The following is an 18,389-nucleotide window of genomic DNA, read 5'->3' as shown; positions in this document are numbered from 1 at the left end:
AAGAGGAACACTTACAGCCTTTTCTTGGTTTATGTCTATTTTTAAGTTAGGTATGTAACAGGAATTAATGAAGAAAGAGTCAGTGAATTTTAAAGAGAGAAGGGGGGCTATATTGGAGGTTTTGACGGGTAGAAAGGGAAGGGGAAATGATGTAATTATGTGTTGTCAAGTCCAAGGCACAGGGTAGAGGAAGGATGGAAAGCTGCCTTTCACCTGACAGCCTGCCATGCTCTTTCTTAGCCAATAAGAACCATAAAACATTATGTTTTATCCCAACTTCATCCTAATAACTTTACTGCCACCTCACATGAAACTGAACTCCATTTCAAGACTTAAGCATGCTTTTAGGATTGTGTTAATCATTTAACTGTGTTTACTCCTCCCGCTTCTTCTGGATCTATCTTCTATATTCTTCTCAGCATCTTATTGCAAGAGTCCCCACTGTGAGAAGCTTTGGCATTTCTGGTTGGAACCAGAAGGAAGCACAGCAAAACGGCAAGCAGCGCTGTCATTGAGCCTGCACACGTGGGACTTGAATAGTCTTAACAGTGCCCATGAGCAGGACATTGTGGCTTTACATCTACTTTCCTCAGATGGTCAAGGTATCATACATTTTCCATAAGAGAAAGTAGAGCTTGGTTAATTCATTTTGTTAGCCATGGACTCAGAGGTCACCCTCATTGCTGACAAGCATGATTCTGTGTGGAAATGGCTAGTCCTTTGCTGGGGTAGGAGCTCTCAGCCCTTCCACCATGCCCATGGCTCCAAGGCAGGCATACCGTGGTACTAATCTTCCCATTCTCTGTGGTCATGCTATCTCTGTGGTGCAGATGTGCGAATGGCTTGGCTGCTCCCCAGGACTCCAAGTACCGGGTCATGCGGACAGATGCTCTCATCTTGGCTCCGTCCAGAGTGTGTCGAGGTCTGAAGAGATGCTGAGGACTCCGTCGCTCTCCCTTGGGAGGAGAAGCAAGCATCACAATAGGCACACTTCAACCCCCCCCCATCACCTCCCAGGTCCTGCTCCAGCCTCATTTGGTCAAGTGAATTGCTCTTTTTTAGACAGTAAAACTCACCAGCAATAGAAACTCAGTAAAAGGACTTTAATAGATCATGGTGCATAAAGTAAACCCTTTGGCAGAACTTAGGATCTGCTTTGGTTTGTGTTGACAGTTTTGTGACTAGGTTTGGCTGTGTTGGTCATGCTAGGTGGCCTCACACACCTGTGTTTTTGTGTTCTTTGCCCGAATACAGGACACATACCATCTGCTTGCCACTCATGATACCCATCACACATTTACCTCTAGGTCAACTGTGAAACTAATCAGAAGTGTTTCCCTAAAGGTGAAACTAATCAGAAGTGTGTCCCTAAAGATGAACCAGGCTCCAGGGAAGGTATCACAGACAAATGCTTCATGATTTTAATCTTGATTTTGTAATCTTGGTTGATGTAGCTCTAAAGCCTCTCTTGCTGCATTCTGTACCATTTACTAGTGTTACCACTTGAAGACAGTTATGCAACTGTCCAGAGCTTCAGGGTCTTAAACTGAAACTGATGATACCAATTTGGCAGGAATTTGAGAGAAGATTACAACACTGAAAGTCTCTTGATTTCATCAAACAGGCAGTGTGTACACAAGAAGAGGCCGTGCTTTCTTGTCTGTACATCTCCCAGGTGATGGGCTCAAGGGAAGTGGGTCTGGATGTATGTAGGTTTTCATAAATGGATTGGAAATCGATTGTGAGGTTTGCTTGTTAACCATGAAAATTCTCTTCTCTTCTTTCATAGTCATCTTATCTCATCTCACGATAATTTTAGGTTTTGATGGCTTCAATAAAATCTCTATTTCTTCTCCACTCACAGGTTTCAAGACTGTGCACACTGAAAGCCTTTCACATACAGTATGTGATGTTTTACATATCCTTGACCCAGGGAGTGGTGCTATTAGAAGGTGTGGCCTTGTTGGAGGAAGTGTGTCATCGTGGGGGTGGGCTTAGAGACCCTCCTCCTAGCTGCCTAAGGATGCTTAGTCTGTTCCTGGCTTCCTTTCGGTGAAGATGTCGAACTCAGCCCCTCCTGCATCATGCCTGCCAGGATGCTGCCATGCTCCTACCTTGATGATAATGGACTGAACCTCTAAACCTGTAAGCCAGCCCCAATTAAATGTTGTCTTTTATAAAATTTGCATTGGCCGTAGTGTCCGTTCATAGCAATAAAACCCTAACTAATGCACAGTATTATGCAACAAAAACACAATACCTAGACAGATCTCTACAGTAACCCTAACCATCATCCTTCATCCATCTCCCAGCATACAGACAGGAGATATATTCAAAATGTTTTCTGAATTAGTATTTGAATTCATCTTTATAAAAGTGTCTTCTATAATCAAGCCATTGATTGCATTTAAAGTGGTTTAAGGGTGAAGAGTAGCAGAGAACTATACTAATTCCTGGCTAAAAGCATTATCTGCAACAATACTTTTGCTACTCCTTCCCAGTCACTGAAATAATGAGCTAAGTATAAACACTGTGCAGTGGTACTGACCTTGGGATTGATTACAAAGTAGGTTTTCACCAAGTGCTGCTTTAAATATGGGTCTCTTATCTCACCATCTCCTTCCTCCACTTTATAAGCCCCATTCAAGTGCTCCAGAGTGACTGAAGAAATGTGAACACGCCTGGAATTGAAATTTTAAACATGAAAAGGGAAAAATGTAAAGAAAGGTTTCTATTGATTCTGGGAATACTTTCTCTTCCATGTGAAGGAAAACCAATGTGTCCTTAGAGATATTGAATTTAGTGGAAGTTTATAGACTACTTTGCCACTGCTTTGAAGAATGGCATCTAGAGGTCATGAGTGACTAATACTTGCAGATTCTTTGTGCACACAGAAACCTGCACATGAAGTTTGGTGAACCTCATCAGGAGAATGTTGGATCACAGTGAATTTTCCTGTGAGAATATCTGTCAAAATCCACATCCGGGGTCAACTGTATGAAAGCATGAATTTCCTTCCCAATGCATGGTCCTCTGCTTCTTGAATGACAATTCCCACATGTGAGAGTCACAAGACTGACAACTAACTACAAGTGGACTCTAAGGCTGCTTACGGTACTTAGACTACTCCTGGCAGATGCTACACTGCTGGAGTGATGCCATGCCTATACCGAATCATTCAATGGTAATTCAGATCAATATTTATAAATTTGCAAACAAGTCAGGGTTTAGAATTTACTATGGGATATTTATATGCTTGAAAACAGGCTAAAAGGCTTATAAAATTGGGATCTGAGCCTCTCTAAACCATTCTCTCTCTCTCTCTCTGTGTGTGTGTGTGTGTGTGTATGTGTGTGTGTGTATGTGTGTATGTGTGTGTGTGTGTGTGTGTGTGTGTGTGTGTGTGTGTGGCTAGGGAATAAACCAGGATTTTTACATTTTAAAGCACTCTATCGCTATCCTGAGAGCAAAGTCAAGTGATTTTCATAAGAGGTCACTGGACATAGGTAGCTTGATACCAACACAGGCAAGAGTTGTCATCTAAAACTCAGCAACCCATTGCTACCTTGTTCACCTGGCATGTCTAGTTAAGTCACCAGCTTAAAGAGAGAAATTCAAGATTTGTCTTACCCAGGGACTCCTCCAGCTTCCATGTGGTTTGCCAGAGTAACATCATGAGACCACACATCATACTGCCACTTCTGGAGACCAATCACACCACAGAGAACGTTCCCAGAATGCACTCCTACACGCATGTTGATATCAACTCCGGTAGCATCCCTCACTTTCCTAAACAGAAGCAAAGTGATCACAGATCAGTAGTGCCCTTTCATTCCTTTAGCTCATGGCCAAATTCCCTGTGTTTTATTATCCAGAGCATGTCAGACTTTTGGCGATGTCACCATGAATGTTCCCATGGCAGAGGACAAGAGGATTCTCTCCCAGTCACTCCAGAAGTTGGCCCAAAGCTCCAGGGTCTGCTTAGCTTTGTCAGGAGTATCAAAGCATTTAGGCTACTGTTTTTTATATTTCTAAGTAACATGTATCAAGAACAGATCCATCAGGTGTGACTTCTTGCTAAATGTTCAATTCAGAATCTTTAGGCATCACTGTCTTGCAATATCAGACACCATTTGCAATTCTAGTGCTTTCTAAGGGGTATGTCATTAGTAAGCATATTATGAACATATTTGGGAACTTAATACCTTTAGCCTGAATGTGAATTTTAAAAAGTAATCATAAGGTTAAACCTTATCAGTTGAACACACTATGTAACAAGGAAAATAATTTTAAGAGTTTTAGTAATATGTAGTATTTTATGAAAATGAATGTAATTTAAAATTGTATCTAATATTTTATGACTAATAATAATCATTATTAGGTTATTGGTCATTAGAGGTCAGTGAAGAATTTCACTAAAGCAGAGCAAGAGAAACATTGGACAATATTTACTTATATCATTTACCATTCAAGGTATCATTACACAGCAAGTGTTTAGGGAGATGATGCTAGCACTTGGAGACAATTGCTACAGGGCAAATGAAGGGGAAGCACAGAAGAACAGCATCTCATTGCAAAGGACAGAAAATGGTCTGTTACATCACAGTAAAGCAAACCATCAGCATCTCACAATGGCCCAGAGTGTGCATAATGATGGCATTGGAGGATGTTACAATGTCCAGGAAAATGAGCTACTGATGTAAAAATAAATGGCTTCCCCCAAATGGTATCTCTTCACTAGACTACCTGACTCATGCCAATAACGAGAGTACAAATGCTGCCCCTTCATGTAAGAGAAAAGAGAACAAAGACTTCCCAGAGTGTATGAGAGATTCTTCTGTCTGTCACCCATGATTGGGGGCTTAAGAAATCAAAGTATTTTAAATCACCTCATCAATCATGCCTGAGATTAATAGATAGCATATAACAGAATGTACAGTCAGTGAATGGAATTTGTTTTAATCACCGTTGAAACAAAGTATTAACTCAGTTTCACTGAAATCCTTGGATGATAACTACGACCCTAAACACCTGTGCCAGTCTTTCTCTGGACTGAGGTATTCTCGAGCCAATAGATCCATTTCCTCATATTTACCCTTAAATGTACAGTAAGTGCCAGTACACAGAAAATAGAAATAGCAGGTGAGAATTACAACTCAGAATTGTTCTGCACTCAAACAGTATTTCTGAGCCGTACAACTTACTTTATGGCTTCGCACATATCCAATCCCATTTTCACACAGTTCTTGGCATGGTTAGGGAGTGATATAGGGAGCCCGGAAACACAGTAATAGCAGTCTCCTAAAATTTTAATTCTCATGCATTCATTCTCCTGGAGAAAGAAATCAGAAGACCTCATTTGCATTGAGCTCTTACAGTGATTCAGAGCGGAACAGCAGCATCCAATGCTGACTCAGCTCCCATGGACAGGGCGCATGAAGAGAGGGAGTCAGAACCTGGGCTTTCCTCACCGTCCAGCGACAACTAGCCACCCCTTCCCCCATGCCCATTTCCAGAGCACACAAGTCCTGGGAAGGGGGAAGACATGAGACATACAGGAATTGCTTTGGAGTGGTTCTCCTAGGGGCAGAGGATGATTGTTCTCTGTAGTTTGAACTTCTCTAAACGCTCATGGAGAAGAACCAATGAGCGTTCTATGAAGACTGGAGTCATTGAGACCAGAATCGGAGAGTGAGACTTAATGAGTTAAGGTCTTATGGTGTTCTCTAATATGCTTGGGTTTTTCTCTTTTATTTTAACCGCAGCAGACTCCTTCCTACAGACACACATTGATAATTGTCTTCACACTTCAATAAGCTACTATGTAACACAGACACACCATTTAAGAATCTAGTTGTGATATTAGGATAAATTTTTTCTAATACAAAGTTTGATCAACATAGGGCCAGGTAGATAGCTCAATGGTTAAGAGAAGGTATGCTCTTGCAGAGACCCTAGGTTCAGTTCCCAGCATTTGCATCTGGTCTCTCACAATCCCCTGCAACTCCAGCTTCAGGAGAGCTGATGGCGTCTCATCCATACAGAGATGCACATCCATATACAATTCAAAAGTAATTCTAAAAAATGAAAAGAAACAAAGTTTGACTAACGCATTTTGCTTTTTTTACATTGTATTTATATTAAATATTGTAATTTACACTACAAGATGTACGATATTTAGGTTATCTCATTAATATGCATCAATGGCTACATTCCTTTTAAACTCTTTAAGCAGTCCTTTAGTAAAACACACCAAAACTCAAAGTTTTCTAAACACAAATTATTTCCTCTGAGAATAACACATGTCATCACTGTAAGCATGTATGTAGTTTGTCAGAGGTTTTGGCAAGTGTCTTTTCCTGACTAATAGCTCACAGGCTAGACTTGTGTTCATGCTTATTTATATAACTAACTGTTGGTGATATATTTACTTATGTCAGTGTAGTAACACAAATAAGAAAGGAGCAAACTACTCATTAATCCAGCTCCTTGGACACTTCTTAATGAATATTCTAGGTCAGAGAGTATGGATGTTAATAACAATGACTTTGATGTACTTGGCTTAAGTGATGTGCTTTATCAAATATTCACTCCATGGGCTGGGCTGGCTGCTTGTTTATGATGCTTGGTTAATGTTATTTAACTGTATTGTGAGCATCAAAATGGACAGCATCTCTGACCAGTGATGGCTAGACTGCATCCGCTAGACGAAGATGCAGCCAGAGAATCTTACAATAAATCACAATAGCCCTCTATTCTGAGTAGGGTAAATATGTTATTCTAGATTATTCTGTAGGCATACTTACTGTTGCCCATTTCTGTCATTTTACTTGGCAACAGAATTACTGCACATATAGTGAGTTACACTGACGTTCCACTAGAAGAGGAGAGGTCCTATTCCAATATGACTGATCCCCACGAAAAGGGGAAATGTCAGTCCTAAGAGGTTCACAGAATAGAGATTGTCACGTGGATGTGAGTTATGCTGCTATCAGGAATGGTTGGGATCTTTGTACATAATACTACCAGCACACACTATAAAAATGGATTAAGTTTCGTCGTTTCCTTTTCTCTAAATGTTAACTTCTAAGACTTATTATTTTCATTTGAAAAGGACAGAGGTAGAACCATTCTCTCACTAAAATTTCAACCTCCTTTCTCAGAGGGAGCCCATATACAGAATAAGGCAGCACATCTTAGGGATGGGACCACAAAGGACCATGGTCTCATCTGTGAACCAAATTTCTTTCTAAGACATTGGCAGCTGGTTAAAAATGAACTAATCCACGCAAAGCAACTCTTCTCTGCGTAAGTAACTAATATTAATAGGTATGGTGAAAGGTGTCGGGAGCCATTCCCAAACAAAATTGGGGTGAAAGGAAGTATTTAATGAAAAGGAAAGAGTTGACAAAAAAGAAAAAGAAATGTTTTTCTATCCATATTCTGCCAGAAATTCTAGAAGTTTCTCTATGTAAGGTCTAGTGTGCTCTGAGATGGCTTGAGTTCATGTCTTTGTGAAGTTTCCCATATATGAGCATGTAGAGGAAGACACACAGCTGACTTGTCTGTTGAAGTGGCACAAAGTTATACGATAAAATGACACAATAGTAAACAAAGGGCTGTACAAACAGCACGCTGTATACCTCAGGGATTCTTCCAGAATCCTACTTAAATATGTGAAGACAGGATGATTAATCATTCACAAAAAGATGCGTACAAAGGTACCCCGAAAGAGCACAAGGTGGAGAGTGTCACAAAGAGAATCTCACCATTTTGAGCATGGAATTATACATAATTATAAATTAAACATAAAATCATTAACAATAGAAGAAAACTTGAAGTACTTACATGCTAGAGCACTGCTCTTCCTAGTCACAGCAAAGAAAACTAACAGGCTTTGCAAACATTCTTGAAGGAGAGAAAACATGCTGAGCATTTATTCACCTTCACAGTGGATGGACTGATGTGATACTCACCTTTGCTATTTGATCAAACTTCCCAAAGAGTTCATTCAGCATGTGGACCAGTTCGCCAGGGGAGCAATCGCTTGCAAGGCGGGTGAAGCCAACAATGTCAGCGTATAATATGCTATGGAAACAGGTGGGGTAAGATATTTTAAAAGCCTATGTTATGTTGTAAATACAAGACTTGTAAATGTTTTGTATGTAATATTTTTACAAGAAACACTCGATTTCCTGGACAGGAAATACGTAAACCTTTCATTAAATCACAATTGATATATTTTTTCAAGTCTTGCATTTTTAAGGGGCGAGACAAGCTGCTTCTTTGTTCTGGTCCAGCTCTGGATCTGTACTTGTGTCTTCCTTCCATCCTCCTGGGTGCTTTATATCTGCCTCCTGACTCATGCACCTCAGGAGGCCAGTGGAATGCCTTCTTGAACTGTCACATGGCTCACGTACAAGCTCCTACACTAGAACCAGCAGATGATAAAGCCTAATGCTGTGTGCACCAGTTCAAAGAAAACAGTGAAGCAATGATCTTTTCTAAAAGGGGATGACAATCATACAATCCTGCATAATTTGCTACCTGCTCAGACTTCAAGTGGGATGACATACTAAACAAACAAGGACATAGTGAGTGTCCAAACATGACTCATGGTAAATGTAAGTGCTATTAGGGGAAACATCCAAGTGCTAGAAGAGAAGAGGCACGTGCAGGCTGGGAGGTGCCCAGGAACTTACTCTGTGTATATGACAGTGTAGCTCCGCTCCTGTATGTGCAGATGAGTGGAGGCCACTGTGAGTCACTACAAGCTTAACCTCTGCAATGTGCTAGTATGTGTTTCACACTCTCCCCATACAATAGCACAGTCCTGATTTTCATGATGGCCTTATAAGGAAGTCCAAACTCATGCTCTCAGTTTGAATGTTAACATGGCGATGTGCTATAACTCGAGATGTATCATGAAATGACTGCTGTTTTATAGCCATTAAGAAGGCTATTAAACCAAAAAGAGAATGTAGGGATTTGCAAGCCTATGGAGACATGAACCCATTGTGTGTTGCTAATGAAAGGATAGGGGGATCAGTCTGTATGGGGCAAACAGTAGCTCCTGAAAAATTTAACCCTGAAAACAACAGGACTTAGAGCTGAAATCAGAGACTCATGCATCTGCTTGTATATAAATTCGCTTCATTTCAAGACAGAGAGTAGAAACAACCCTATAGTCCATCTGTGGATGTATGTAAAGAGAAGATGAGATCTGTGCATACCCTGGAATATTAGTCAGCCTTGGAAAGAAATGAAACTCCAGGATATGCTGGACTTGCAGGTTCTCTGGTAAGTGACACAAAATGGTGACTGCTGCATGATTCCGTTGTGTGCTGACTAGACTATGAAATATTGCAGATAGCAGAATGGTTGCTGCTGGGTTGTTTAGAGTATGTGAGGAGCTGTTGTTTAATGGGAATGGAGACCCCATGTACTATGAAGAAATAATCCTGGAGATTGGAAAGCACCATGAAGCCACTTCTTCCCATAGAACTATTCCCTTAGAAGTGGTTAAATTGTGAAACATTGGGCCTATTTTACCACAATAAAAACAGAACTATGTGTTGCCAGTTGCCCTTGTTGCATCCAGATCAGGATAGAAAGCTATATCACAAGCTGTGGCTTTATCCAGAGCAGAGATGTGCTCTTCTGTTGGGGGAATAGAAACACAAGTGACTGCTGCAGGCTTCTGAAAGGTTGGCCTTTCTGTGGTTCTCATGATCTCTCAGGCCAGAGATGGCTGAGGTTGAGCCATGTTCTAAGAGAAAGGATTGAATTTTCCCACTCAGAGAAAGAGCACCTGGAAGAACTCTGGAAATGGAACATGTCAAGGTGGCCATGCCACCTCCTTTCTGTCTACCATCTCAACAGCTTTCCTCTTGATTAAAACTTGGACTGGGCAAAGCACCCCCATGGCAGGCTGGCAGCAGATATCATAGGCTGACTCAGAGTTTATTTTGCAATAAAGAAGTGAAAAAAGCAAGCAGAGATTGTGATACGATGTGTGAAATCATGTAAAGGAATCATGAGGCTCTCAGGCCTCACGGGCATTGGGGGATGGTGAACCCATCATTACTATAAAGATTGCTCTGGCCGTGCAACTTGGAAGCAGGCAGAGGACTGGAGCCTGAGGAAAGTTTGTGCCAGGAAGCAGTGGAGAGACATGGTCCAGCATGGAAGGAAAATCAAACACATTGTGGCTAATTAGATGCTGTCAGGGAGCATCCAGGGAGAGACATTGAAGCTGAAGAGTAATTCCCAGGTGAGCTGTGTTTGGGAATCCAGGTTCACATAGATCATGAGCTTGCACAGGAAGGGGACCACTTCAGCCTTGCCAGTTTTGCTGCTGCCTAAGTCACCCATGAGGTGAATGAGCACAGGATGTGTTGAGTTCCATGTCTTACAAAGTCACAGAGAGTGGAGAGGCACAAAGGAGCCACAGGAGTGACAACAGTACTCATTAATAGGAGATAAACTCAGGAGAGAGAAGAAAGCATCAAGATTGTAGCAAGACAAAGACAGATGTGCTCTCTGAGTGGGATCTCATGGTTAGTGGGGCTTGGACACTTGCCTGGTCAATGCAACAAGGATGCAGAGGAATCACACTTGCTGGGGACAGGACAAGTCAGAGGAGAAGTCAGTGCAAATCAGGTCTGTGGCTCAGTGAAAGTTATTACCAAAGGTGGCAACTTGAGGATAAGAAAAACTAACCAGAGTATAGAGAAACCCTCTAGGTCCTGAACTGTGAAAGAAGGAGTTAGTTTCAGATAGGATGATACATTGAGATTGAGAAAAAAACAAAACAAAACAAAAAAACCATTCATTTTTATTTTGCTTTCATTTTTCAAATGTTGTGTCTCTGGATGTTTAAAGAAGTGCCAGGGAAGATCCGGAGAAAGGGGATCAAGAGTCAGAAGGCAACCAACCGTTGCTGTCTTCATACTGAAAAATTATTATTATTATTATTATTATTATTATTATTATTATTATTATTATCATTGGAGAATAAATTCCATGTCTAGTGAAGGTCGTAGCAGAACCAGGAGGTAGTAATTAATTTTTCTGGCTTTGCCTACAGACTCCTTGTACTGGCGGAACTGAGTTGCCATATTGTATCAGTTCAGGAAGCTGATTGTGATTACTAGAGGATCTGAGGCCTCCAGCTAACATAACAACCCATGTGAACCCTCCAAGGAGGGCAGGATAGAAAGCAGGTCCTCCAGCAGCTATGAACAACACACGCCCTGTAGTATCACAGCACAGCCAAAACATCTGGATGAGTATCTCTCAAATTTCTAACACACAGACACTGTGAGATGCTTATGTTTGTTAAAGGCCATTAAATTTAGGCATGACTTGCTATACAGAAATTGAAAGCTAATATAGGTGTTCTAAGGGCTTCATTAAATGCTTGTGGTTGATCAGTTGTCAGTAAAGATGTTCAAGGACTGCTCACACAAACCACCTTTTTCTTTAAGGCTTTGATTACCCAATAAGTAGCTTAAAATTAACTCCTGTGATGGGAAGGGATTGTACAATGAATGGTTGGAACAGAACAGCACACAACCTGATACCAGAAATGAATTGTCTTATTTCTTTAACTTTATAGATGGAATGTTTATAAGCCACAGGCAAACAGGGCTTTTAAATAATTTTATTGCTTAATGTGCCATAACTTTCTTCAAATAGGCGTAGTTTTTCCCATCACCCACCCAATGTCTCTCCTTTAGGCCTTGTCCGGTGGGAAGACCATCTTATTGCTCATGTATTCGTGTGTATGCTTGTATCATGGGTTCTGTGCACCCTTTTGTAAGATCTGATGCCGAATGAGCTACGGATCTAAGCTTCTGCAATGTGTGTTTCATCTCTGAGTTTCAAAATTTTGATCTAAAACAGCTGGCCCAGGAGACAGTAGCTTGTGCTGAGAGCCCAGATTTGGAGAACAGACTGAGGCCCAGTTCTAGCAGATGTTCAGCAGACTGTGGTTGGGAGCCAAGATTTGGGGAATAGGCTAGGGCCCACTTCTAGCAGATGTTCAGTTAAATGTATCTGTGGTCCTGGGCACTCTGTACAATTCAAGAATCTTCCCTGACAATTGAAGAATAGCAAATGCAGCCAGGTATATTTGCAGAGGATTATGGGGATTGCCAATGTGAACAGAAAGCCTCCCAGCAACACAGTGAGTGGACGAGAGAGCAAACTCCTAAAGGAAGTACTTGGGATAGGTAGGACATGAGAGGAATGCCAGCTATGTGGGTGGCTTAGGGATGGGGATACAGGAATGAGTCTTCTTTCCAGCCTGAAGTGAAGGGCCTCACAGTTCCCCTTCAGTATTCACGGGTGATAGAGGCTTCATACATCTTTCTTCTTGGCTAGATTCCCAGTGTTAGCTTGCTGGCCTCTGAGTACTATAATTCTAGGAATAACTGCCTGGGGGATTCCTATTACAATGTCTGTGTTGATAAGGCAGTTACTGTCATGAGAAATACATCCGGCTCCCATGGCCTTTGTCTCTGGTTGGTCAGATCCTGAAACAAAGTATCCCAGCCTCCTTGGAATGCACTGGCTTCATGGAGGTCCTGTTTCCAGGAAATCCATCTGGAAGGGTTGGCCGCTCCATCCAAAAAGATCCTGGCCTTCATTCTAATTATACTGCAGTCTGACTATGGGGGTTTTCAGAAAAAAAGACCCCACAATCCATTTCCTTTCCCCCTTCCTATTATCCACAGACAGTAAGCATACAACTACATCTCAACCCAATGAGTGAAGTATACCAAATTACCCCCATTTTAATAGGAAAGTCACAAGAGGCATCAGAAGGGTAAGAGATTTGAGCCCCACTCTACCACCAATGGATGGGTGGTTATTGTAAGATGTGACTCCCTGGGAAAAGACCACTGATTCCAGTGCTGTGGGCCTGCACGGGGCACCATACCTCACGTTGGTGTGTCGTTTGACATACAGATTGTGGAAGTTGTTTGTGTTTTCCATCTGTCCTGCTTTGGGGCCCTGCAGCCTCTGAATGATTTCAGCTTTCATCTCCATGGCGATGTGAGCTGGCAGCAAGGAGAGCAGGAGCCGTTCCTGCAAGGGTGGGGAGGGAGGGGACAACATGTTTCAAACACATATAGGAAAGGCTGTCTGATTGGGAAGTCAATGCTGCTCCGAAGAAAAACAGATATACAAATACCCCAAAGTTTCCTAAGGTCAGGCCATGGTATTACAGCCTTACTTATTGAGTTTTAAATAAGAGTACTTCACCTGGATAAGAAAAGAAGGTATGGTTATTTCCCCAAGGATATTATTCATTGATTTTGATTCTGAAACAGGAAAGCATAGGTGATATTAAAAATTCAAAATACCAACAGACAATGTGAGATAAGAAAAGCCTTTCATTGCACCTTCTCCTTCACGTGCATGCTAAAGAACAAGCTTTATTGCACCAGGGAGAGGCTGGCAACATTCCTCACCCCTTCCCCCCAAAAAAACTAGAAGTAAAATATTTTTCCAGTATTTCATTTCCTCTATGAAAAACAGCCACCATCCTCCAGTGATTACAAACTATTTCAGAAACGGAGTTAGAAGTCTGAGTCCATACGAAAGGCACTGTAACATGCGAACTTCCCTTGTGTTTTTGGTTTCTGCATTCGTGAGCCCAGTGAGAGTAAACGTGAGCTTGCTATCCTATCCAGCACTTACTTCGGTGTAGACCTATTTTGCTCACAGTGACATTTCCCACACTCTGGAAGGAAAAGAATTATTTTGAGGGAAAAGAATCACAGAAGGGCAATCTCAGAAAGTTTAAAGTCAAATTAGAATAATTTAAATGTTAATCTATTGCCTTTAAAACAACCAGCAGCCCCCATGTTTGATTCAGCTCCACACTATGGCTCTTATAGATGATGCTTTTCTTGGTGTCTTGAGGTGGACCCCCTGCTCTTGGTGAACAGGACCTGCTGATAATGGTGTTGAATCATAATAAAAGTGAATTTCTAATAGAAGCCTAAGTTCGAAACACATGAATTTCCTTCAAATTTGTCTTTATCCACTTTTAAAGGCCAAATGTTAGGAGTTTGCTCATTGCCCAAAAGTCCTCCATCTCCTTCCTGGGCAGTCACTGTGGCTTGCTCCTTCTCACAGTTTCTTGGGTTTCAGACAGTTAGCTCTTGCTTCAGTTCCCAAGTATCCTTCAGAGGGTCTCAGGAAAGCTTATTGCTGTCATACTGTCCCTCATCTTTTTTCTGAAACCACCTCAAACTCAGATCCTCGTCTAGGGCCCCCTTAGCAGTCACCTCTTCCTGTATTCTATAACCAAGTCTGCTACATCCCAAAGCCAGTCCTTTCTAGGGACACATACTCTATGAGTAAAAATGGACACTCAAATATAGTGACTTTCTCTCCCACTCCACGTCTTATTTAACAACCAAATGTAAGTTACAATCTCTATTTTAAATCCAAAAGGTAGACGAATGACCAACTTTAAAAAAAACGGACTGAGAAATGCAGTAGATAAAATTTCTATGTTATGTAAAATGAACACATCTCTTTTGTTGTGTTGTCACATCACTATGGATGTAGAGTGCAGTGAAATGTTTGGGAATGGGAGGTTGAGATGGCTCTGTGAATGAAGGCGCTGGCCATGGAGTTTGTCAGTTCTGCTTGGGCTTTTCCTCTTTACTGAATCAGGCAAACAAGCAAACATTTAAAGCCAATTCACTTTTCAGAGAGAGAATAGGATACTTTCGTACAAATTTTTAAATTTTCATGGTTATTTGAGGGTTTCATACTTGTTAACTATTATTTTTATAAATGCCTCTCCGACTTCTCCAAAACCCTACCACATTCTCTTCATTTCCCTCTTCTCTTTCTAGTCCCCTGAGTCCGATTATTGTTGCTTGCATGTGCACACATGTAGACCTGTGCACTGGAGCATGCATAACTTACGGGAGGCCACACCTCTGGAGACAAGGACTCTCTACTGCTAATAGCTCTGGGTGAGGCTTAATGACCCCCTCGCCTATCCATGCTGGATTGTTGGATTTTTAAATTTTTCAATTTCAGAATTCTTACATCTAATCATCATCTTATATGCATCTGTATCCTATCAGGACAGCAAGTCAGTGTAATGAGCAGAGGTATATTAATTAGTGTCCTCTTTCTCTTGGGGCTGTCGGATCAGATTCTGGAGCAGGACTGAACCCCAGGTGGCTTTATCATGTTCCTGCAGAGGGAGAGCTTGTCTCATCTAACACTGTCCTGCATCACAAGAGTTCAGGTCCCACCCAGACGTTGGCCTTTAGAAGACACCCACTTGGGGTGTGAAAAGGAGCTACCAGTTCCTCCCTCTAGCCAGGGCCATTCTGCACTTCTGAGAGAAAGGACACCTTCCACCCATCTCCAGCATATCCCTGGAGTTGTGTCCTAGTCACAGTACAACGGTTGCTGTTTCCGTGGTTTCACAATGCTTGATTCTCACGGGTCCCTTACAAAGGTTACTTCATACCAGTTAATTAGAGCACAGCACACCGAATACTTACAGGTTGAAGTCTTGTTTTGTGTTTTTTGGCTACCATTTTAATAAAGCAGTTATAGCTGCTTATGATGGAGAGCCACTATTTACGACATAAGCAGCTCTAAGAGGGGGAAGATGTGGGTTCCAGCCTGTTTGCTGCCATTAACAGATGGCATGGGAATTTGAGCTCCGGTTTCATTGGTAGAAACCAGTTCTGCTGTACCAGGAGACCTGTCCATGTCCACGCAGGATCTGGGCTCTTCCTAGAACTGTTGGGCTCTTTAGAGAAATTACCTTTTCCCATTCTGGACATGACTAAGTCCTGTTACACATCCTCGATGGATGTTCCCAGTGACTGGTCTCAACCAGCCAGGCTCATGTCCCATCACCCTCTAGTTTCTATAACCCCCTCAAATAGTGCTACTACTCAGGAGGTTAAAAGCAGTAAACCATGAGCCTCAGAGTGAGATTTAGATTTGAACCATAATATTGCTTTTGTACAGATTCTTCGAGCAACTACAGAAGTGCAGGAAGGAAAACGAAGGGCTGGTGTCGGAGCAACAGCCAGCATAATCATATCTGTGTGTGGGTAAGTGGCTCCTTATTTATGATTATTATGGCTATGACAAAACACCATGACCAAAGAACAGGTTTTATCCAGCACAGCAGGCTTGCTTACTTCATAATACAGAGAACCTGTCCAAGTTAAAATCAGTGTATACTTCAGCAAATCACAATTCCCTGTCACTAAACATTTAAGTCTGATTTCCTTGCATATATAACTTATTGTCTTATTAAAAACTATGATTACATACAATGTCATTTCAATTTAACTATTATGACAACAGGGGGAAAATGGGGATCACTGTGGCTCAGAGAGAACCTATCATTACAACAGAATCTAAGTTTTCCAACTTGGACAGTGGGTGGCTGTCCCACTCACTGTGATGTGTTAGGAGGTGACCAGAAAGCTTTTCAGAGAGCCCACTGTGAAAACTGGTGGGAAGAATGAAATTACCACTCACACACCATTGCTCTCCAGCCAAATGAAGTTAGAGAAGAAACTACTCATCAAGTCAAATTGTAAGTTACGTCTATAGTCACTGACAACAGTAAATTGGCATTTCTAAGCTTGAACTGATTCAGTTCTCCAAAATAGAGCCTCTGGGGAATCGGAAACCACTCATCAGGTGGATAAATGTTCAGTTCTTTTTGGGAGACTGTGGAGGTCCCTGGGGAAGGCCACAGCTGTGCTCTCTAGAGCAGGGACAAAATGTTTCAGCATGCAGAGAATGATGGCATGCAGGGCTTGGGTGGGATCGGGCAAAGAGTCTGGGCATCATGGAATTCAGCACCAGCATGGAGGACTCTTTCCGTATCACAGTCAAGCACAAAATCAAGCAATGAAATGCTCCAGACTGAATCTGATTCTGGATGACTCATCTCTCAAGGTCACCTATCCAAAGACCAAGCCATAAACAAGCTGTGACAGCTAGTCAGCCCTGTGGGGAAAATGTGTGAGGATTGACCACATTCCTGGACAGTAGGCAATCAAATCCAAAGCATAATGTCTGGGTTGCCAAGTAGGTCAGGACACCAGGTTCTGGAATTCCCCTGGGAGAAATGGAAGTAAGAGAGTGAGGGCACTGCTCACATTGTCCTCACTGGGAAGCAGAGAGAGATGAGTGCTGGTGTCTCGTGGGTTCGCTCCTTTGTGCTCAACTGATACTTCAGCCTAGAGGATGGTGCTCTGCACATTTAGGTTGAGTTTTTTACTCCCATAATCCCAATTTAGGAACTTAGCAGCCACACCACAGTGTCTATTAGGGGATTCTATATTCTGTAGTTTAGCAATAGAAATTAACCACAACACTGGTCCCTCTATATGTAGCATCTGGGGCCAGCAGGCTCACTATGCTTTTTCTTGCCTCCTCTTGAGGACCATCGGTATTACAGTGAGTCTGTAAGCTATATGTAGTTGGAAACCTGTGCATTGTATAGAATGTTAACCCACCCATGTCCAACAGGTACAAGTTGGAGAGACCATGATTCTTGGCGATCACTTTGATTTGAGGACAATTCCACCATACGAGCTATAGAAATGTTTACAACACTAAAAGAGGCGTGCACACCAATGCCACCATGCCATTTAGATATAAAATTTTTATACAGCTGTTCTGACTTGGTAGGTTTTATGTATGTAGTCATGTAGGTAATCTCTCCCCTGTAAGTGTGATGTCCAGGTGAAATCTGTGCCATGAACCTCTCTGAGATCCTGTTTCTTCTCTTTTCCTCACAGTGGAAGTTGAGACTCATCACAGTTGCAAGCCTCTGAGGAGCTCACAGCCTAGCAGTGACCTTGAAGTTCAGCTTTATTATCCTCATGGTCCCACAAAGCACAGAGGTGACAGTGTATTAAACTTTATTTCTTCCACCACACTAAAAAGCAAGAATCATTTCTCAAAGATTTGCTCCAACTAAAAGATGTAGTCATGGGAATTTAGCTAGGACTACCTGATCTCAGGTGTCATACTACATTTTTAGTGACTATATGCTCTCAGCAAGTGTTAATTCACACAGTAAACAAAGCAACAGGGTGGCAAATAGCTCCTTTTCCTCCATCGAAGCATTACTTCATAAAAGAAAGAGGAAAAGTTCTGGGAAGTAAGTGAATCAGAAAGGAAACAAAACTCCAAAATTTACAGGGCCCTGGCTCAAGGTTAAGTAAACAACAGTAATGACTGAGGGAAGGAGAATCTCCTAGAGGTCCAGCTGACTGCTAGTTGTGCAGGGAGCTGCAAAGATGTGGCTTGTTTTAGCCATCAAGAGATGAGTGTTTCTACAATACATCTTCCTTTGAGTCGCC

The 18,389-nt window shown here is 41.9% G+C and overlaps 1 protein-coding gene across 3 annotated transcripts in view; it reads right to left on the bottom strand.

Annotated features, from left to right (window-relative positions):
• Adcy2 (adenylate cyclase 2) overlaps positions 1–18,389 on the bottom strand; it is a 446,582-nt gene that overhangs the window by 125,523 nt on the left and 302,670 nt on the right. For all 3 annotated transcript variants that reach the window (XR_015642825.1, NM_031007.3, XM_087593668.1), the window contains 6 exon segments: positions 12,947–13,095; positions 7,977–8,088; positions 5,205–5,332; positions 3,631–3,789; positions 2,549–2,681; positions 780–956 (listed from right to left, as the gene is read on the bottom strand). Coding sequence is in view for 2 of the 3 variants with exons in the window: in NM_031007.3 (NP_112269.2) it covers positions 780–956; positions 2,549–2,681; positions 3,631–3,789; positions 5,205–5,332; positions 7,977–8,088; positions 12,947–13,095 (858 nt within the window). In the remaining variant the exon portion in view is untranslated.

This window comes from Rattus norvegicus, chromosome 1 (assembly GCF_021556685.1).
Source record: "Rattus norvegicus strain SHRSP/BbbUtx chromosome 1, alternate assembly SHRSP_T2T, whole genome shotgun sequence".
Taxonomy (NCBI): Eukaryota; Metazoa; Chordata; class Mammalia; order Rodentia; family Muridae; genus Rattus; species Rattus norvegicus.
Note: the sequence above shows the minus strand (reverse complement) of the source record. Positions and strands in the feature narration are given on the sequence as shown.